Below are 23,644 nucleotides of genomic sequence, written 5' to 3' on the forward strand. Positions count from 1 at the left end.
GAAATTTTTAACATAGACTTTTGTCCCTAGCTCTCTTATTTAACAGGGGGTTTACAGAAATAACTTCATTTAAACCTATGCCCTCCTCTGCCTGCAGCTTGATCTGCCATTTAACTTCTTTTTCTTCCATTACATTTCTGTATTCCCCCCCCCCCCTTCTAGGGTTAACTAATACTTTCTCTAAGATTCCAAAATGGAACCCCTGAAAATTCCTACAAACTAAAGAATGCCTATACAGTGCATTGTTGTTATTCTTAGTGGATATCTGGTACACGTGTTCACATATCCTATTACATAATTGCCTTTCAGTTTTACCAACATAATATGCTGGACATCCCTTACACAGTGCAAGGTATATGACACCTGATGTGTGATAGTTACTCTTAACAAATTCTACTTTTGTTTTAAGGGTATTTTCTAAAATAACCATTTTACAATCTACTATGTAGCAACATTGTGAACAGGATCCACACTTTATGGTACCATCATACTTGTTAACTTGTGTGTTCTTCACATATTCAAAACTTTCTTTTATGTTTACCCCAGTTTTGTATACATAGGAGGGTCTGGCTCCTGTAACTGGGGTTGGTCCAGTGTCTGGAGATTTACTATATCACTGTTGATCATTTCCATAATAATTATTTCCATGGCTTTACATGTAAGTCTAGTGAGACTTACTGGTCTGTAGTTGGCCCACCTTTGTGCAGAGGAATGACTGTTACTATTCTCCATTCATGAGGCATGAAGCCTGTTTGGAGGCAACAGTTAAGTAGCAATTCCAGAGGGGTAATAGGTCATGTTTCATGCTATTTAGAAGTCATCCTGGGATATTATCTCTGCCCATTGATGGAGTGTTATTGTCCTTAGAGAGAGCATTATGGGCCTGTTCCCCAGTGATAGCAGGGGGAGTTATATTTTATGGTATTTCATGAGGGAAGGTTAAGGGGGAGAGAGGGCTAAAGTTGGAGCTGAATTTATTTGCCAGTTGGTTTGCTATATTTTCTGGCTCAGTGTAAGTGACTCCATTTACAATGAGTTCTGCATGCAATTGAGTATTATCTTTGAGGTTGCAGACATAGCTTAAGAATGCCTTGTGGTTGTCTTGGTCTGGGAGGCCAAATTTACCTCAAATTTGGCTTTGGCAGATTTTACTTGTCTTCTGAGTTGTTTGTTAAGTTTGATAAGAGTGCTTTTATCCTGCTGGGTGCTACACCTCCTAATTTTTGCCATGATTTTCTTCCTTCTGTTATACAGCCTTTTGATTTTGTTGTTCCACCATGGTGGCTTGTTTTTTGAGTTAGTTCTGTACTTCTTCCTTTTGGGCACACCTGTCTCTTTGCAGCTATTAACATGTTTGTATAGCATTTCTGTGAACAGTTCTGCATAAGTAGCAGTGTTCTCAGGGTTTATGGGGGTTGAAATTTTACCAGGTTATCACTTAATAGCAGAAAGTTAGCCTTACTGTAGTTCCTGAATATTCCAGGTTTAGCTGGGGGTCAAGGTTTTATTTTTACCTCAAAGGAGACCATTTTGTGTTCTGACCTTACCAGTGAAGACATTACAGCAGGGGGTATGCAGCACTCTCCCATATTAGTGTGGACGAGATGCGGTGTGGTTGCACCTCTGGTTGATCTATGGACAATCTGGTCCACTGAGTTTGTGGGGTCTACCTTATGCGCTCGAAATACAAAAAACCCGAATCCGAATAGCACGATACATAAAGAGCGAATCGCGAATATGTCGAATGTATTAAAGCACGAAATTTAAAACCCCAAACCGTCATAGTCGGCCAACCCACCACCCACAACACCCTACCTATTCAAACACAATAAAAAAAGCACATACTTACACTAACCAAAAACCCTACTTCTATCCCTAAATCAAAGCACCCAAACCCTACTGCTAACCCTACACTAAACCCCACATACACAACTATCTATGCACTATCCTTAACACCTCCCTAACCCTAAGCTCCATAACTATCGCACACTTACCTTACGGAGCTATACGCAGACTGGCCAACTATGCGAATTCGATATTTTCACTTTCGCGGTTCCATTCATTCAACGTATTCGCGGTTTGCTCTTTATGTGTCGTGCTATTCGGATTTGGATTTTTCAGCTTTCACGCACGTAAAGTAGACCCGAGTTTGTGTTTACAAAATCCAGGAGTCTCTGTGCCTGTACATTTGGTGTTGTACAAGATTCCCATTTAATAGTGGGGTAATTAAAATCACTCATTAATATGGTTTTGAGTTGGATGGTGAGTATTTCCAATAAGTTTAAATACATGGTATGGGTTTTCTGGGTAATAGAGGGGGACCTATAGCTTGCAAGGAAATGGTATTGGATTTTGCCTATGGTGATATGAACTTGGAGCAGCTCAAGTGCATTGTCCTGTTTGACCAGCCTTGAGGTATATTTTTGATGTAAATCGAGACACTTCCACTTTTAATCCCTGTCTGTGCAGTAGCTGTTCTAAATGTGTGGAAGACATTATAGCCTTGCACTGTCAGTGTGCTCTCCATGGCTTTAAACCATGTGTCAGTGACTGCATAGATGTCAGCACTCTCTAGGGTGGACAGAGCTTCTAAGGAGTGGAGTTTTTTGTTTAGACTCCTAGCATTGAGCAGTAATACCTTTAGATTTTCTTGGTTTCGATTTGGTATGTCAGAAGTACTTTCAGTTTGGCATTCCCTAAAAAAGGCACTATGAGGGAAAACAATGTTGTAGCTAATATTCAAAAGCCTAAAAGGGAGAGGTGTAGATCATCCCTGGCAAAGCAGCATGGTCTGTTGACCATCTCCTTCCATGGTGACAACTCTTATACCTCCTTAGAATAACACCAGAAACTAAGCCAATTATTCAAGTCAGTCATCTTTTGTTAATATTGTGGCATTATCCATGGAGAAGATAAAGTGCTGCTCAATGCTAGGCTCATGTGAAGAACTTAAATACTGTTGTTTGTGCTAGCATGTCTGGCTGATTTTTTTGTACATAATTTCAGATTATCCTGTGTATTATATGCCAACATGACTAGCTGTGATATTGCAAATAAGTTCTTGCATGTTGATTTATAATCTGTTTGTACAGAATGTTTTAAAGACTTGAACAGTGTCCTGTAACATTTCTGACTGTGTATGTTTGTGAAGAAATATTCTAAAGGCAAACTGCCTCAGATTCAGCTGATCCGCAGATGATCTCATCGGAATGTTGACAGTTGCTATGTGTTACTATCAGAAGCTGAAATACAGGAAGGAACTTCAACAAACAATAAAGCAGGGCTTCGGTCAAGCTCAGTCTAATATACTTTTATAAATCATACAGTGTAAAAAGGTGTTTAACGTTCTTTAAGTTTTTGCATCAACTTGTGAGAAAGTGTTGGATAAGCTATTTTATTTTTTTTTTAAGGAGGTTTGTGATTACAGGTACATGTAAGGTTGCTAAGGTAGTGTTTGTTTCTGCTGATTTAAATGTTTGTGTACAGTCTAGTTGAGTAATAGAGGGTGGCAGAGCATTCCAGAATTTGGCTACTGTATGGAAAAAAAAAGCATTGCCCAGCTCTCTTGTTGGATTTAATTATGGTTAGGAGTAGTTTATTAGAATACCTCAGATTTCGGGCTGGGGTGTATGTATGTATGTATCATATCTTGAAGAGAAGGGCAGTAATTTGGGTTATATTGCAGTTTGTGAGTAAGAGTGACTTGGGTGTAATATAGGTAGTAGGGGAATTCAAGCCAATTTAAAGTTTTAATGGCTAGGTAGCGATGTGATTAGGTTAGTGAAAATGGGACTACCATAGAGGAGAGAAGGGAGAAGTAGACTGTTTGCTAGTTTTGTTTTGGTAGACATATCTAAGAAGAGTTTATGCCTATACAGCTTCCCTAGCTTAAAATGGGTCTTTTTGATTGTTCTGTGTATGTGATTCTCGAAGGAGAGTTTCTCATCATTCATAATGCCTAGTAGTTTAAATGTTTTTACAAGCCCAATTTCAGTATTGTTTTGTGAGAATATCTTAGTCAAGAGTTGCAGATTTAGAAATCAATAGTAAAAGTTTTGTTTTTTTTTTTAGATTAAGTAGCAGTTGAGCCTCACTTAGCTAAGATTCTATAGATGTAAATGCTTTTTGAGTTAAGGTATGGAGTTCTGAGAAGTTAGAAGATGTGATTATGGTTGAATCGTATGCATATTGGATAAGATTACTTTGTTGGGATGCTTTATGGAGGTTGTTAATGAATATATTGAATAGCAGAGGCCCAAGAATAGACCCTTGGGGAACTCCGGTATTGTTTATTAGGTATTCAGATTGTTTATTTTGCCATTTGACAGATTGTTTTCTGTTGTGAAGATTGTTTTGAAACCAAGTAATAGTGTGCGGCGGGCAGTTTAGAGACTCAAGTTGTACCAGTAGTTTAGGGTGTGACACTGTATCAAAAGCCTTTTATAGGCCGAGCAAAATAACTGAAGTTAATAGACCAGCATCAAGAGCTTTGTTTACAGTATTGTTGAATTATAGTAAAGCTGTGGTTGTGCTGTGTTCTGGCCAAAAGCCATGTTGTGTGGGTAACAGTAAGTTATTGTTAGTAAGATGTTTAAGCAATTGATAGCGTATACACTTTCTAGGACTTTAGACAGGAGAAAGAATAGAGATAGGTTGGTTGTTAGAGAGGTCATTGGTGTTGCCACCCTTAAGTAGGGGAGCTATAATGGAGTTTTTCCAGAGCTGAAGCTGTTTTGTGGATGTGTACCATGTTATCAGCTGTGTAAATGAGACTGGAATCATCTGCATATTGTACTAGGGTGGCTGTTGTGTGGAAGTATAGATGGTGTTGGTGAAAATGTTAAAGAGGGACGGGGCCAAGGATAGAGCCTTGTGATACACTGTTGGTAACTGGGAGGTGAGGAGAGAGAGCGGCATGCCATTTTACCAACAGATACCTATGGAACATGTAGCTTCTGAACCAAAGAAAGGTGGGCTGAGGGGAACCTAGTGAGGACATTTGAAGTTGAAGTTTGCTGTAACAAACTGACAAAAGCTTTAGACAAGTCTACAAATGAGTAAGAGACTAGTTTGCCGTTATCTGTAGCTTTATTGGCATTATCTGTATAAGTTAGAAGGGCAATGCCAGTACTGTGGGAAGGATGGAAGTCAAGTTATGTAGGGGTTAGGAGTTCTTCCTGCAGGAGTTCAAATTCTGCTCCAGGACTCCTTACTAGAAAACTGATGCCTTTTCATTCTTGTGGATGGGAATGTTCCTTTATGCATTTCCATCCATTTCATTGATATCCTAGGTCATTCTAAAGATCCAGAAACACTCTCCAGAGATTTTTGTGGTGACTCCCTTTTGGCCCAGACAAGAGTGGTTCTCCCTTCTTTTCAGTTGGCCAAGGAGAGTTACTGCAACCTTCCTCACAGACAGGCTGTCCTCACACTAGACAGGGGCAGTTTGATGTACTCCTTCTGTAACAACTACAACTGTCTGTGTGTGATACAATTGAAATACCTTTTAGGCACTTTGTTTGAGGATGTGCAGCAGGTACTAAAGGAGACAAGAAAGCCCACTGCTAAAAAAATCTTATTTTCTAAGTGGAAAATATATACTAGCTGCTGCCATACTGATAACCAGGGCCCATTCAAGGATTCTTTACCTATAGTTCTTCAGTCTTTGTGTGAGGTACTGTTCTCTGGACTTTCTTATTTCTCTATCAAGGTTTATCTCTTGGCCATTTCAGCAGGTCTACCCATGGATTCCCCCTTTCTTTTCAGTCCTTGGTCAAGCAGTTCTTGATTGGGAGTTTGCATTTAAGACCACTTGTAAATAGGCATATCCTGAAAATGTCTCCCTTTGAACCATCTCATCTGGCAAATTTACAGTTCATTACTTGGAAGACTGTCTTGCACATTGCTGATGTCCACAAGTATAGTATCTGAGCTGCAAGCTCTCATGGTGGATGAAATCTGTTTGATGTTCCATAGATGCAGGATTACTTTAAGTACAAATCCCTCTTTCATGCCAAAAGTAGCATCAAAATTTACTTTGAATCAGGCCATCAGTCTCCCTGTTTTCTATCCTTAACCATAACATCAGGAAGAAAAGATTCTTTATAGTTTGTATGTGCAAAGCCACCTCAGGTAATATCGTGACAGAACTAAGTTCTTTAGGAAAGCTCATCATCTGTTTATTTCCTATAAGGGGCAACATAAGGGAAACCATTGTCAAAACATAATATTTCCAGATGGCTGTCCCTTGCCATTCCTTTTTGATATTCCCACCACGGTAAATCACTTTCAAGCAGGGTCACGGTGCACACTACTAGAACCTCATCATCTTTGATGGCATATTGGAAAGGATAGACTTTAAAAGCATTCTAAAGGCAGCTACTTGGTCCTCTTTTTCATATGTTTATAAGGCACTACAAACTGGGTTTGTTTTCTAGGTCCAGGACAGGCTTTACTAATCCTCTCCAGGGACTCCTTGAACCTAATTCGTCCTCCTCCCAGGTTGGATAAATTGTGGTAATCTACCCAACTAAATAAGGCTACTGCAACAGTGATTTCTGATGAACACAGTACAATTGTGCAAGTTGCTCTTAACATAACTGTGGTCGATGAAATCCCTGCTGCAGTAATTGCATTCTCCCTTCTCCTCCCAGCTTTTTTTTTTGTATATAGTTATTTTTTCTAAAAAGTTGTGTGTTCCTAGCTTTTTTGTTTTTTCAGGACAGTTGGCTGTCCCTCTGCTTATCTGCCCTTGCATTAGTTAATTGTTTGCATGCTCCTGTGGCCTGATGCTGTTGTCTTTGGTCTTCCATTCAAGAGATATGTACTGTAAGGGGTTTTAATCCCACTGGTAGGCTATATTGTGAGCTTGGTATAATGGTTGAGGTGTTTACTTTACAGACACAAGCTGCAAGGTTTGATTCTCACATCAGGTAATTGGATAAGCTTAAAATGGCCCACAAGAGCAGTTAGTCTAGTACTAATCTTTGGACCTGTGAACCTATGTAATTCAGATACATACAATTTAGCCAGTAATTAGGTCTTTCCTCATTGCAGCTAACATGTCCCTAAGTAGACACTTTTTACCACAGCTCTTACTGTGAGTAGGATGGCTGTTTCTGAATTCTTGGGATAGTGTAGGGATTAAAAACTGAAGTAAAAATAAAAGTGAACTTAACAGAGACATTGTAAAGCTATTCATATTTGATGTAAAGCAATGTGAACTGCTTTAACTAAGCCTTCCCAATATCTCCTAGATTGAGATTCAAATCCAAGTTTATCAAGGTATTTTATCCCAAGCAGAATCATAATGAAAACAAATGTATAGGTATACAAACACTAAAAAGTGTCTGTGCACAGTATGCTAATTAAATAACAGATAAAATGGCAGGTAAAATAGGTCACAAAGAATTATCAGTCAGAAGTTAAAAGGTGTGCCAGCAGAAGCATATTAGATGTGGCTAGCATGAGGGACTTCCTCACCCATTGGGGACAAAGCTCCAGAGGTGGAACATTTAAGGGACAGCCACCGGATCTATGTAAGCACACTCTGGGAACATGCAGTAAACCTTGTCCTCACAGGGAAATTTGGGGAGTGGAGCTGCATCATACTGGGGGCCCAGTGTTTGGCAAGTAGCAGAGAGGACTAAAGCAATAAGTTGTCAAAGAACTGCTTCCTGTTCTTCATAGTTTGATCCTGTTAGCCTCTGTTTACCTACTGTGCAACTCCAAAAAAGTCAGTTAACCAGACAGTGCTCCCTGGCTCAGCTTGAAAAGTTCCATGTGGATACATGCTCTGTCCTATTAATTAACTATATGTACATATGGGATCTGGACACATGCTCGACTAGCATATGTTGGAATCACAAAACATCGAACACAAATAAACGAAAGTACTTAACATCGACAAGCGCTTCCGTGTATGTGTGCCTGTTTCGTAGATCGGACTACAGTGCTGGTAAGGGAAAATTCCCTTTTCCCCACTATAGTGCGATCTCAGAGTGAGAATAATAAAGTGGGGGGGTGCAGGGGGCAAAGCCCCCCTGCAGAAACATATATATATATATATATTTTGAACTACACATACACAGAAGCGCTTTTCGATGTTAAGCGCTTTTGTGTATGTATGTTCGATGTTTTGTGATTCGGACATATGCTAGTCGAGCATGTGTCCTAGACCCGTACATACATACATACATACATGCATGCATATACTAGTAGTAGTACTTCAGATTGATTCAAGACTGAATAGGTAATCTCTGCAGACTACAAAGGACCAGATCATGTTAAGGTAATTAGGAATTGCCTATGGCTGACAGGCCATAGAATTTTGCACATTCCGTCAAATTCTGTTATGTAGTCCTATGTAACGAGAGTAATAGAGGTCGAGACGAGAAGAGACCAGGGAGTGCACAACCACAGGAAAGTCTCTAAAAGGGCTAAGGTGTGTTTGATTTGGGATATCTTCCTTAAATTTAAATTGTGTGATCTGACAGCAAAAGACACCTGGCTTCTTATAAAAAGAATTCCATCTTATCACCATGAGTGCGTAAATTGCATTCCCTGTCCTTCCGGTGACACTATTAAAGTTCAATCCATTCCCTGTAGTCTGGAATTTGGCTGTTCCCACAGTGATCCATTCTTTCAACCCACTAATAGCATAAATCATTTCTAAACCTAGGTCACCAAAAATCTGTGTCTTTGGCTTTCATCTTCACTGGTGGACCACCTCAGACATCAACATTTCATTAACAAGGAAGGTTTTGTGAGCATGATTTGAACATGTAACTTGTGTCATTAATTAGTGCTCTAGTGTTTTCTGAATCTGGTGTAAAATATTGAGGGGATGCAAGTTATTCATCAGGTCTGTGGTTCACTGAAATGAGAATCAACGGTTATGTTTAGACAGTTCCTGTTTGATCAGATGCTTTAATTTTATCAGCAAGACTGAAGAACAGCAAGGGTACACAAGTTTGTCCTTTATCCCTACAGTTATGTGGTCCTTAGAGGTATTGTTTTGTGGGGAAACAGAAAGCTCCTTCTGGAAAAAATGTATTGTTTCCCATGTTTTTTGATGGATTAGGTACTTTAGTGTTTCAATAGAGTGAGGACAGCCAAAAAAAAAAAACATCTGAAATACTCCTCAAACTAATTTACAGCATGTAAATCATAACTTTGAGCTTAGGACTAAAATTTTTGGAATCATTACCCCCTCAGCAATGAAATATTTAACATCTTATACCACATTTCTATTTAAACTTAAAATATCATCTTCCAAGAGAAACTACAAGTGCTTTACAGCAGGTTATAAAGTTTCATCTTCTTCAGTCTTCCCACTCTTATATTTACATGTTCTGTATACTGATAAGAGGTTCACATTTTCTAAATTTTGTAAACAGCACTGTATTGTCTTCTAATAATGTATCATCTCATTTCAAGGTACTTTCCTGTGCAATACCTCTCTGAATATATTGTTTAGATCTCTTATTTTTCTGATTTTTTTTTTCTTTTTTGTAACCCCCGGACTGAAATGTTTCCAGATGGATCAACAGTCAACCCCAGCAGACAAATATAATAGACAGTATATAAGTTGATAAATTCTCCCACTTTGCATAAAGCACTGTAGCCCCAGAGCTTGTCTGTTTTTTTATTATTTTTGAACAAGATCACCACTCTCGCTTTTTATGAATTTTACCCCAAGATGAAGGGGAAATTGAATTGTCTGAGCCTGAGTACTAAATGATTTTTCGTAGCATCTATAAAATTGTAATAGAGCTATTGTGTATATTAGTCCAAGTAAAAATGTAGCATTAATCACTGAAATGGTTATACACAGCAATTACAAGATCTGTGACCAAAAGCAAGAACAATGCAGAAGAAAGATACCCAGACAGTTCTAATAGTATTAATAGGAGCAATGGTACTAATAAAAAGAAGAACATTTACTGTCATATTTAAATATGCTGAACCAAGAAAACTGCGCTGAACAGCTGGTTGGAACCAGTAACAGCTTTATTAAGAAACACACGAACAGGTTAAGCGCTTTCTTCCCTTATGAAGGGACTTCATCAGAACAAACAACTACCAAGCCATGTCCTTATATATACACACTAATTAACCAATAATGCAATAATTCACTTAATTAAGTTAAAATGAACCACAACAAATATAAAAAATCCTTAAAAAGACCACAATAAATATAGAAAATTCTTAAAAAGATGAACTACATCCTTTTCAGTCAACCTTCTGTAGTTCATATCAACTAATATCAACATGTTGATAGCTATAAAATGTATACATAGAATGAAAATAAAATAAAACAAAATTAAATAGAAAAAGCCTGTTATAGTAATTCATATGTAGGACAGGCTATATAAAAAATTTAAAAATGTTATAAATCTATTAATTTCACATATTTATCAATGTGTTGATATTAGTTTATATGAACTACAGGAGGTTGACTGAAAAGGATGTAGTTCATCTTTTTAAGAATTTTCTATATTTATTGTGGTCTTTTTAAGGATGTTTTATATTTGTTTTGGTTCATTTTAACTTAAGTGAATTATTGCATTATTGGTTAATTAGTGTGTATATATAAGGACTTGGTTTGGTAGTTAAGTTGGTTCTGATGAAGTCCCTTCATAAGGGAAGAAAGCGCTTAACCTGTTTGTGTGTTTCTTAATAAAGTTGCTGTTGGTTCCAACCAGCTGTTCAGTGCAGTTTTCTTGGTTCAGTTTCGGATTTGGAGGTGTGGAGTGATATTTAAATATGCTAACAGCACATGTAACCCATATGAACTGCATAGAGAGGTAATTCTGAGCACATTGTAGGTGCCGAGAGGAGCACTTTTCTCTAACATTAAATACTGAAGCAGTACTGATTTCATAAACATTAAGTATGTCTTGACTTGGGAATGTGGTCCATTCACATAAGATTTTTGAGAAATTAAACTAGCAAATGTATATGATGGAATGGAATTGGCCAGTGTAGTAACAGCAGCTTTAATGAGGCAATGCTATACAGTGTTCTTCAAATTAAACTATGTCTTCTCTAGAGTGCATGTAAGCCGATTCAGTTGCCTTCAGTAATTTTACCCAAGTTGTCAAAAACAGTATTTCCTTTGCCATATTTAAAAAATAGACGCATTGTAAATGTTTGCTTAAAGTGATTTTTTTATTTCATCAACAGAGTCGGTTTCACAACAAAAAGAGCTTATTTTAGCTCTGCTTGATTTGGTGTGATGTAATGGTGATGTTCAAAATAACTGTTTGGAATTGATCAGTGGTCTTGATTTCCTTGTAGCTAAATGGATAGAGTTAGGGTTTTTGTGGAATCTAAAGTATGTACATTTAACCAAAATTTATTTTTTACATTCATTTTTCTAGGTGTGTGTTTCTTCCAGACAATGGAGCCTTCTTTGTTAATTACGTCATTGCTTCTGCATTCATTGGGAATGCCATGGACTTGCTACGGATCCCAGGGTTGCTTATGTATATGATACGGCTTTGCTTAGCAAGGTCTGCAGCTGAACGAAAGAATGTGAAAAGGGTAAGTACTTGTGCCTGTACTGTCTCAGATGACCACAATGTCTGTCACATATTTAGCAAAAAAAGATACATGACTGCAACAGTTCTGAACTGCTTGTATGTTGTGCAAGTTGCCTTAGCCCCCCCCCCCCCACACTAAATATGGATTCTGGTGGTGAAGGAGAACATTTAGAAAGTACCAGCTGAATTTGTCAATATTTTGGCTGTTAAATATATTTATTCCATTGTCTTGTCTTTATACCTTAAATTGTTTAACCCACTGTGATGTACAATTAAGTTCACTGCTGTCCATGGATACCCTTTTCTTAACTAATTTGCTGCAGTGATATATTTTCCCTTTACAATATTGTTTGAATATGTTTCACTTTCCAGTATTGTTTATACATCATATCCACAGCCATCAAATATGTTTTATTTTTGTTTTTTTGGTGGTTTTTTTTTTTTGTTTTGTTTTGTTTGTTTAAATATCCTAAGGCCTGCATACTGGGAGAAAGTTCCTTTGTGCCTTTTTTTTTTTCTAGAGGTATTTGTTAATGTCTTCAGTGCCTGAAAACAGCCTCCTTCAAAGTTTGAAATGATTGCTTAGGTTGTACAAATTATTGCAGTGAATTTTTTATATAAATAAATATATATATATATATATATATATATATATATATATATATATATATATACTCCTAAAGCTTGTAGTTTCAAAACTTTAAACTTCAAAAGGTGAGACCAGAAGTTCGAAGTTTGAAACCTCGAAAATTGAATAAAAAAAAAATTAAAAAAAAAATTGTTTTACAATTTTGCAAGGGGGCAAGCCCCCATATATACCAACTCCAAGATTGCAATACAGTGAGGAAAACAGTAAATATACCGTTCCGCATTGCACAATGATCTCCATTCAGAGCATTCGAAGTTTGAAAACCTCGATCATACATGGGTCTACTTCTAAATTCTGAAGTTTCAAAACTTCAAATTTCTTATGATTGAGATCATAAGATTGAAGTTTTGTAACATTGAAATGGTAATAAAAAAACTTCTTCTTTTTACATTTTTGCAAGGGGGTAACCCTGCCTGCACCCCCCACACCCCCTGCTAATTAAATATACCAAGTCTGAGATCGCACTACAGCGAAGAAAATGGTAAATACACCATTCCATGCTGTACAGTGATCTCCATTTAAATGGTTAGAAGTTTCAAAACTTTGATCTTATGGTCTCTACCATAAGATATTTAAAGCTTTGAAACTTTGAAATTTAGAAGTAGACCCATATGCATATATATATATATATATATATATATATATATATATATATATATATATATATATACACACACACACACACGTGTGCTATGCTATTGGGCTAGATATATGTTATATGTGGCATCTAAATTCTTATATATATATATATATATATATATATATATATATATACATATGTGTGTGTGTGTGTGCACACGCACACACACCCGTGTATATATATATATATATATATATATATATATATATATATATATATAGATACACTAGACAATCTCGACGTATTGAAATGTCGAAATTCAGTATGTCGAGACCGAATAGTGAAAATTGCAGTTACTCGAAACTACACTATGCCGAAGCCACAAATGTCAAATCTGCTCTTATCGTGGTGTCGTGTTCGTGACGTGTGCTGCGATTTGTGGATTTATCTGGGGTTTCAGGTAAGTGTTGTATGTTTGAGGATATTGGGTGGGGATTTTAGTGTGTGTGTGTGTGTGTGTGTGTGTGTGTGTGTGTGTGTGTGTGCGCGGAGGTATTTTTTGTGTGTTTAGTGCGACATCAGAGTTAGAATATATAAGTAGGGGGGGTGGGGGTGGGGGGTATAGTCTCCCACGTGGGGGGTGCAGGGGGCCTTGCCCCCCTGCTTATAGGTAGGTTAAGTGTGTTTGTGTGTGTTGTTACATTTCTTTAGTTAGGTAGGTGTATGTGTGTGTGATTATGTCCTGTTTTGTGTGTGTGTGTGTGTGTGTGTGTGTGTGTGTGTGTGTGTGTGTGTGAATGGTCACGGTTGTGGTATTCGTGATTTTGGGTTTTCGACTATTCAGCCTCGAAATACTGAAATTCCACATTTCAGTATTTCGAGATTGTATAGTGTATCTAAATATATATATATATATATATATATATATATATATATGTATATATATATATATAAGAATTTAGATGCCACATATAACATATATCTAGCCCAATAGCATAGCAGCTGTGTGGAGAAGGAGCATTTAGCCTCGGTGCAATGTATTGGGGTGGTGCAATCAGGAAGAGCATTTCTTGCATTCTTTTTGCACCTGCATTTCTGAATGCCATTACAGAAGGTCACTTCAGAGCTTCCTTTCTGTTAAACTATAACATTCCAATGTCAGCTTGCTACAATTAAAAAAAAAAAAAAAGTTTTTTTTTTTTTTTTTTTTTGCTCATCAATGGAAGTGGGTGGTGGGGGATTGGACCTGACTGCAATACTGTAATAAGCCAATTGCTAGATCTGGGTGCTACATGAGTCAGCTACAGCTCTGATCTGGCCTATGTCCGTATGTTGCATTTGCAGTTCTGTCTTGTAGAGATATATTTTCATGTATACCTAGAAGTATGCAGACAAAAACTTATGTCAGATAATGTGTTTTCATTTCACCATGTTATAAATGATGAGTGCAACAGTAACAGAAGTTTCCATCAGTGAATATGAAAATGCATTCTTTTTGAACAGTCTCTGTAGGGGAACTCCTTTCCCTGAGATACAATTAATGGAGTCTTAGTTTCATTTCACCTTTTCTTTTTTTTTTTTTATTTGAGGTAGAACATGATATTTTCAGTCATGGCAATGAACCTTGCAGCAGCCGTTCTGACAAAGAGTAAGAGGTTGAGTCAGAATCACTGAAATTACATGTATATACTGGGGACTGAGCTACAGTTTAATAGAAAATGTTGACCTAAATGACCTAGCTGGTTTTTGCACTGTACTGAAATTTGGTTTCTTTATATAGTGATGGATTAGACATTACTACATGAAGATTTAATTAAAGCATATAATCACTGACATAGATTCCTAGCATGGACTGAAAAGTTCATCTAATCTGCCATTCCTTTGCTGAGTATCTTTTGGATTGTACTTAATCTGCAACCTGAAATATCATGTACATTTTCTGAACTTGTCTTTGTCAGACATTTGTAAATTTTTTCACTGATTTTTTAATTCAGTCTCATCAAAGATGCTAATCCACACATGTGCAACTCCCTTGATGCAAAACACTTCCTCACATTTCCTGTGAGCCATTTAATTGTTGTCTTTTTATTGAATTCTTTGTTCTTGCTTGTCTACTTTATTGAAAACTACTCCTGTTTCAGGCTTTGGTGATACTTTTTGCTGTTCTAGAATGCCTCTGTGATGTCATTTTCTCCCTCACGGTGTCCTTGGCTTGACCATGGAATAGACCACTGGTCCCACGGTGAGTCCTTCTTCCAGCCACAAAAAGAAAACAAATAAGCAACCAGCCTGTGCCACCTCAGTAGGCTAGTAATTTGCCTCAGCTGCAGGTAGGGGACTCTGCTGTTGTACCCAGACCACTCATCTTTTACCCCAGACCCCTCTGATGTAGCACCTACCGCCACTGTGGACCAAGGATTAGCCACATCCTCTTTGGCTGCTGAGGTCCTTCAGTGGGCAAGGGACAGCCACTCTTGTCATTGCTGGGAAAGGGAACAAGGAAGGTTTCCCTGTTGTGTCAGAATGCTGTATCCATCCTGGAGAAGCAGCTGTTGCTAATAACACAGTTGGCCCCACTCTTCTGTCAAAAATAAGTAGAAAATCAAGCATGTATCTACTCCTCCTCAAATTCCTTTGGATAGGAGTAGTTTACTGGTCTGGCTCAGGGTTTAATTCAGGGTCTATATTAGAACATCGAAGTTTCAAAACTTCGAATGTTCCAATATCGAACCCTATTCAGCAAAAGCTGAAAATATTGAAGCAGCAGAAAACCAAATTTTTTCCTAGGGAAAAATTTTGGTTGTCCGTTTCTGTTGCTTTGGTATTTTCAGTGCTGTGGTGGAAAGTTACGGGTCGGGTTCAGGTACGTGTGCGATTGAGTGCGGGTTAGGGTAGTTAGGGTTAGTGTGCGGGTTAGGTATGTGTGCGATTGTGTGGACGGCAGGTTAGGTGAGTTAGGGTTAGGGTGCAGGTCAGGTAAGTGTGCGATTGTGTGGACGTGTGGTTAGGGCGGGGTAGGTGAGTTAGGGTTAGGGCACGGGTGAGGTGAGTGTGCGATGGTAATGGACCTTAGGGTTAGGGTTTGGGTTAAGGTAAGTGGATAGTTAGTGGTGTGTGTATAGTTTAGTGTAGGGTTAGGTGTAAGATTTTAGGTGTATGTGTGTGGATTGCTGTTTGTTTAGTGTGCTTGTGTTGTATGTATGTGTTTTGGAACAGCAATTTTTTTCTCTAGGAAAAAATTTGCTGTTCTCTATGTTCGATGTTTTCAGCTTTCACTAAATAGGGTTTTGGTATTAGAACATTCGAAGTTTTGAAACTTCGATGTTCTAATATAGACCCTTTAATTCAGGCTGCTGATCTTTCTTGTAAAATAGTTTCTGGCACAGGAAAGAGGGATTCCATTTTTCCCCAAAGAGATTCAAGATTCTGAATCTGAACAGGAAGATGCAGGGATGGATGCAGTCGTTTTCCCCTCAGATTTCTGATTACAACTCACAAGAGACCTCAGTTTCCTTATTCTCCCTGTGGGGCAGTCCTTTCTGTGAGACTATTGCTAGAATACCCCACTGTTTTCAGTCCCTCAGAAAATATTATGAGTTGTTACAGAAGGATTTTCCACAACCTACACCCATTCCTCCTGTTCTTTCTGCTTTACAGGATGTGTGTTGCTGCTTGCACTTTTTCTTATAGTCATCCAGCTGCTGTGAAAAAGGCAAATAGGGTGTATAACGTTCCTCATCTTTTAAATTGTTATATATTATTCCCAAAGCTGACACAGCAGCTATATATCTTTAGTTGATCTCACTGCTGCTAAGCAGTTAGTTAATTCCAGTCCTACTGTTTCTGATAAGACTGGGAAAAATTGTTCATTGTTTCTTTTTAAACAAGAAACATCTTTACTAAGTTATCACTTATGACATAGGCAATCATACATTTATATAAATGAAAACCAAACATATTGACATCTTTTCTGTTGCAAATGTTGTACATCACTTATAATCTATCCAGTCATTGTCAGTCAAACACTAACAGCTCATTTAGTTTTTGCCTTCCTTTAAACCTCATTCCTCCTCCAGAACATTATTCTGCATGTATTGTTCCCACAATTCCAATGTTTCCTGTGTAATTTCTCCCTTCCCTTTTCTAACTTCCAGTTCTTTTTTTATCTGTTACTATATTAACTACGTCTAGTACAGTTGGTTTAGACTTTGATTTCCATTTCCTCATTTTTTGGCAGCCAGCAGAATTAAACATAGCAGGGCCTTACTATGTCTAGACAATTCTATACAATAGCTCAAAAAAAACATTTCCTTACTTATACCAATTTGCTCACTCAGTATTTTCTGTTACAGTAGTCTGTAGGCAATTTTTAAACTCTGACAGTCCATTACACTCCAGAAAACATATGTTCTGAATTATCTCTTTCTTCCCCATCACACCTCCAACATTTGCAATCTACTCGAGAAAAAATTCTTTGTAGTCTGCTTGGGGTATAAAAATACCTATGCAAACACTTCCAAGAAAAGATCTAAGTCTTCTAGACTTTGTTGTATGTTTGGGAGCCATACATATATCCTCTAATTGTCTCTTTGTGAATTGCTTATCCAAGCTATCTTGCCAATCCTTTTTAACCTCCTCTGATTTCTGTAGTTGTTGTGCAATATTTGATATGCCCTACTAATTATTCCTTTTTTAACAGCAGCTTCTGTTCTATATTCTACTAAAAAGTCTGCCAGTACTGTCTTTCACATAGGATCACCCTATTTCTTTCTCTTTGCCTATACACTGATATCACTCCTTGATAGGGAAGGCAATCTCTTGCCTGCAGTTCAAATTAATTATTGGCATGTTCCCATTCTATTACTTTTCCCTGTCTGATTATTTGCTCCCAATACCTTTGCTCCTTTGCCAGTTTTGTCCAGTAAATATCAGACACATCTTGCTATTCGCTGTACCCTTACTTGCAGTCATCCCTATCAGCAGAATCTCCTTTTTCCATCCCCATGTTGGCTTAGTTTTTAGCATACTTTCTGCTACTTTATGAATATAATATTCTCTATGGTTGTTGTTATTCTCTTTAAGGATCAGCATTCAAAAAATCCCAGTGTCTGCTTGTTTCTTGAGCTTCCCCCATTTCATCATCATTCCTTTCCACTTTGAATTATAGCTTTTTACTTGTGCTATGTAAAGCAGCCTTAACTTTGTAGCGTTGAAATACCCTTTCAAATCAGGTAATCCCAAACCACCTTGTTCTATTGGAAGGATCAGCTTATCCCACTTAACTCTCGCCCTCTTCCCCTCCTTTATTACTTGCTATCCACAGCTTCCCCTCTGGTTGATAAAAATATGCCTGTTCTGTGTATAAAACTAGAGGGACTAAACATTTTCACTGCTTGTATCTTGCTATCCAAATCCATAAAACAGAACTCCCAGTTTCCCAGGTTTTTATCACTTTCTTTAGTCTCTTCCCACATAATCTTAGCTTCCATAACAGATACCTTTTTAACTGATACTCCTAAGTACTTCATTTTATCATGTCCCCATAAATATGGGTATTGCTGTACCAGTTCATGTGTGAGTACATAGTTAACAACTATTGCCTTTGTTTTATCTTCATTAATTCATTAATTCTGTATCCTGAAAAGACTTGAAACTGTCTCAGAATGTTCCACAACACTGAAATGCCATTATCTGATTTTATCAGGTATAAGATCATATAATCTGCAAATAAAGCTAACTTTTCTTGACTACCTTACCAATTATATGATAACCAAAATAACAAAGACCAAATCCAGCAAAATTCCACCACCAGCAAGATAGTCCAGGAATGAAAAACACAGACCAAGAACAGCTTCCAGTATTTTTATTAAACTACTGGAAGCTCTTCTTGGCCTGCATTTTTCATTCCTGGACTTTCTTACCAATTATATCCTTGAGTTTCTGAGTCCCTTATTTTCTTTGCCAGTGGTTCTAAATGTAACACAAATAACAAAGGGGAAAGAAGACACCCCTGCCTGGTTCCTATGCTCAAACAGAATGTATCAGAGAGAAGAACCCTCCCATTTTACTTTTTGCCCCCAATCCCTCATATATCATGCTAATCAACCTTATAATTTTATCAGGGAGTGCAAATGCTTCCATTGCCCTAGACGTAAAATCCCAGCTTACTCTGTCAAATGCTTTCTGTGCATCATGACCTACCAACAGCAGTGGTATTTTATTATATTCAGCTTCTCTGTGGATCATCATTGTTCTATTAATGTTGTCAACATTTACCTCCCCTCCACAAAACCTCATTAAACCATATCTATCAATTTTGGCATCACTTTTGACACACTCTTAGCCATTGTTGACATAAATACTTTATAATCATGGTTTAGAATTGAAATGGATCTATATGAAGCTGGTCTTTACCGTCTTTAGATATTACAGCCACCACTGTTTTCTTCCAGGATGTTGGTGCTTCTGCACCTTTTTAAAATACTGTTAAACAAAACCTTCCAGATCTGTATTACTTTCTTCCCTCCTAGTTTTCAAAATTCCTAAAAAATACCATCTGTTCCTGGGGAATGTCCTGTAGATTGGTTACATATAACAATGTTTATCTCATCGCCTCCTATCCTGTTAGTAATTGAGCCTTATCTGCCTCTAACCTTGGCATATTTAATTGTTCCGTGAACATTTCCATTTGTACTTTTTCTTGATTTCCACATTTCTCTGCTGTATACAGATTTTCATAACATTTGTGAGATGTTTTTAATACCTCTACAGGGTCTCCAGTTATTTTCCTTGTTATTAGCTCCCTAAGCTTGTCAGCAACCGTTTTCTATTTTCTGTTGCCTAAGCCATTGTGCTCAATGTTTTTGAGCTCTGAGATTATTATTAAAAATGGTAACTTAACAGCAATCTTTCTGAACTCAGGCATATTATTGAGGTAGTCCCTTATTTTCTCTTTAGTACTCTGCAACTGTGCTTCTTATTCTGTGAAATTCCCTCATTCTGCAGTACTTTAACCTTTGTCAGTGTCTCTAAATAATTCATAGTTTCATAGTTTAGTACTAGGTTATCTGCCCTGGGGCATTTGTAAGCCTAGCCATAGTGATGTGGCTTTTGCCACCCCATAAAATGGTACAAAATGCACAGAATAGATTTAGAATACTGTGCCTCTGTCTAGTAGTGACACAGTGAAGGTCCCCTTATATAATAGAATTAGTTTACTGTGCCCCTGTCTAGTAGTGACACAGATGTGACCGCTGGGGTAAATTTACGATCTCCCATCCACTCATCAAGATTTCTCTTGAAGAGAGTCAGTGAGGGGCTCTGCCTAACATGAACTGGGATCTTGTTCCAGAGCATGGGAAGCCTCTGGGTTATGAATCTATCCCTCCAGCATGTCCTATTCATACTTGTGCCGAGGTTTAAGTCTTTAGCTCTCATGGTTCTGATGGATTTGGATTTTTTGAGGTGGAGCATGTCCATCAGTTCCTGATTGGACATGGCCTTGTACGTCAGGCAGAGATCACCTCTGAGCAGGCGGTATGCTACTGAATAGAGCTGGAGTTTCTTTAGTCTGGCAGAATAAGACATATGTTGGAGACCCTTGATCCTCTTGGTGAGGTACTTTTGTGGTCTCTCCAGCTGTTGCAAATGCTGTGTGAGGTACATACCAAATGGGGCATTGTACTCAATCATGGGTCTGATGAGGGAGGAGTATAGGGGTACAATGACATCCTTGGATCTGGATGTGAATCCCTTCATGATAAGGTGTGCAAGGCAGAATGTTTTTCTAACCACTTTGGCAACGTGGGTGTCAAATGAGAGGTCACTGTCGACTTGGGTCCCTAGGTCTCTGATTATTTTTCCATACTCAGTGGGTTGCTGTCTATGTGATAATTTGTGGGTACTTTGTTTTTCCCAAAGGGGATGACTATACATTTTTTGGCATTTAGTTTAAGGCCATGACTCCGGCACCAGTTGTCCGTTTCTGTGAGGCCTTTTTGTAGGATGTATGTGTCCGCTGGTGTATCGACTATGGCGCCTAGTTTGCAGTCATCTGCGAACTTTGTCAGCCACAACCCTCCCATGTTTGCTTTAACATCTGAGAAATAAATGCCGAACAAGAGGGGTCCCAGGACAGATCCCTGTGGGACACCACTTGTGACTGGCTTTGAGTCTGACATTGCTCCAGCGATTTTAACTTTATGGGTTCTGTCCTTTAGCCAGTTTGCAACCCATCTAGTGGCATAAGGGTTTACATTTAAGCTGTTGAGCTTATCTGTGATGCCTGAGTGGGGTATTGTGTCGAAGGCCTTAGCCAAGTCCAGGTAGGCTGAATGGACTGCTTTGCCCTCATCAATGGCTCTAGTGACTGTTTCGAAAAAGTCAACCAGGTTCAAAAGGCAGAATCTGCCCTTTACAAAGCCGAACTGGGTGGGGTCAAGTGTCTGTAGGTCCCCAATATCTCTGTTTATGAGTTCCATAATGATTCTTTCCATAGCTTTGCAGACCAGGCTGGTTAAGCTTATGGGGCGGTAGTTCCCAGGGTCTGTAGAGGTACCCCTTTTGTGGAGTGGGACCACTGTTGCTGTATGCCAGTGTTCAGGTACATATCCTGTAGTAAGGCTAAGGTTAAATAGCATTTTTATGTACGGGTTTAGCTCCTCTTGGAGTTCACGTAGCACGCAACCCGGGATACCGTCAGGTCCCATTGATGCTGTGTTTTTAGCTTTGCTGTGGGCGGCTCTCACCTGGACATCTGAGATGACAGGGAGATTACATTCAGCTGGGATAAGTATTTCTTCTTTTGGGGGTGAGGGAGGGGAGAAATCTGCAATGAACCTGTCAGCCAGAATTTTGGCAATATCTGTGGGTTCAGTGTATTTTTTTGTTGTTGTGAACTAACTCTGAGCATATCTGAGGGTTTCCGCCCAGGTTTCTAACATAGCTGAAGAAGGCTTTGTGGTTATCTTTAGTGTCCTTAGCGATTTTTCTCTCAAAGTTGGCCTTGGATGTTTTTATGAGAGAAGGTAGTTTTCTGCTAGTGTTGATCAGAGATGTCTTCCCTTTATGGGATTTTGCTCTGTCGTGCAGTAGCTTCCTTCTTTTGTTATACAATTTGTTAATGGCTGAGGTCCACCAGACAGGACGCTTGCCTTTGGTGGAGAGGGACTTGGATTTATTTGGGATTGCATGATCCATGCATTCTTGGAGATGTCCATAGAAAGCATTTGTGAAGGATTCAGTATTGTGGGATGTGGTATCCACTGGCCCAGTGGGCTTAAAGGATACCATCTCAGTCTTAAGAAGAGTGAAGTCTGCTTTTGAGAAGTTTTTCACTGTGGTCTTTTGTGCTGGGGGTGGAGGTGGGATATGTATATCCAGGGTGATTAGTTTGTGGTCAGATCTCATTAGTGAGGGGTATACCTCCGGTGTGGAGCATTTTGTCCCCATGTTTGTGATGATCAGGTCTAGTATATTATCTCCCCTAGTGGGAGAGGTGACTAGTTGTTCCAGTGCATTTGAATTTATGAATTCCAGGAACCTTTGGGCTAGGGTGTTAGGGCTAGAATAATGTACCCAATCTATGTTAGGGTAGTTGAAGTCTCCCAGTATGATGGTATTTTGTGATGCATTCATATCCTCCAATGTCTTCAGGAAGGCTGAGTGGGGTTCCTGAGATTGGGAGGGTGGTCTGTAACAAGCTACCAGTTGTATTGCAGTTTTGCCTATGGTTAGTTGCACCTGTATGGTCTCCGATGCTTCATGTGTTGCTAGTAACCTGGAGGTGTGGGTGTCCTTGAAGAATATGGACACTCCCCCTCCCTTTGTGGTTCAGCCCGGGTTTTGGGGCCGAAAAGCATGATACGAGGTATAGCCTGGTAGCGCTGGGGTGCTCTCAGGAGCCTTGAACCAGGTTTCAGTTACTGCACAGACGTCGATGTTCTCCACACTGAGGAGTGCATCGAGTGCCTGCATCTTGAGATTTAGACTTCTGGCATTGAGCAGCATTACCCTTAGTTTTTTTCCATTTTTGTTTTCTAAGGAGGTGGGTTTGTCTTTTGAGCCTTGCCTAAAAAAGGCACTATGGGGGTGGCAAGAGCCTTAGTCAATATCCGGAAGCCCAGTGTTGACAGGTGCAAGCCGTCCCTTGCGAAGCAGCGTGGCTTCTCCAACATGTCATCCCAGGCAGACAGACATTGGATCCCTTTAGAATGACACCAGTACCTGAGCCAATTATTAAAGCTGATCATCTTGTCTTTGTATTGTGACATCATTCTTGGTGAGGGCAAGATGCTGCTCAGGGTCAGGGTCATACCAGCCTGGGCTACATAATCAGAGAGCTCCTCTATGTCTCTTTTCATGTAGTCCAGGGAGGTACGTCTCAGGTCATTCACGCCAGCATAGACAATGATGGAGTCATATTTGTACTTGCTTTGGAGTGACCTGAGTGTGTGTGTTATGTGGTGAATCCTAGCTCCCGATAGGCAGCTCACAGTCACCCTCTCCTTGTTCAGCCTGGTAAGCAGGACATCAGTGTGTCTGACTATAGAGTCACCTATTACTAGTGTATCAGGCATGGTGTTTGGCCTTAAGGGCTGTGATTGATTGACACACTGATTTATTGAAGTATGTGTTGCATGTGTTTTGTTTTGAGGTGATGGATTTTTGGATGTCTGCTTTGGGAGCCTCTGTTGTTTTGGTAAGTTTTTTTATTAGAGCCTCCGAGTATGTCTTTGTGTTTTTATGTGTTTGGTTTGCAGTTGTGGTAGGTCTATGTGGGACTGGGTTTGCTGTATGTGTGGTTTCCATCTCCTCCTGTCCGGTCATGCCAGCCCTGAGTTGAGAGAGTTCAGCCTCCAGTTTGGCTAT

The 23,644-nt window shown here is 38.9% G+C and overlaps 1 protein-coding gene across 2 annotated transcripts in view; it reads left to right on the forward strand.

Moving 5' to 3' along the window:
• The window catches only part of TMEM63B (transmembrane protein 63B), a 2,399,602-nt gene that overhangs the window by 1,256,506 nt on the left and 1,119,452 nt on the right, over window positions 1-23,644 (forward strand). For both annotated transcript variants that reach the window (XM_044060665.1, XM_044060674.1), the window contains one exon: window positions 11,385-11,547. In XM_044060665.1, coding sequence (XP_043916600.1) covers window positions 11,385-11,547 — 163 coding nt within the window. The remainder of the gene's footprint in view (window positions 1-11,384; window positions 11,548-23,644) is intronic.

This window comes from Protopterus annectens, chromosome 1.part0, assembly GCF_019279795.1.
Source record: "Protopterus annectens isolate FY-2018-M chromosome 1.part0, PAN1.0, whole genome shotgun sequence".
Taxonomy (NCBI): Eukaryota; Metazoa; Chordata; order Ceratodontiformes; family Protopteridae; genus Protopterus; species Protopterus annectens.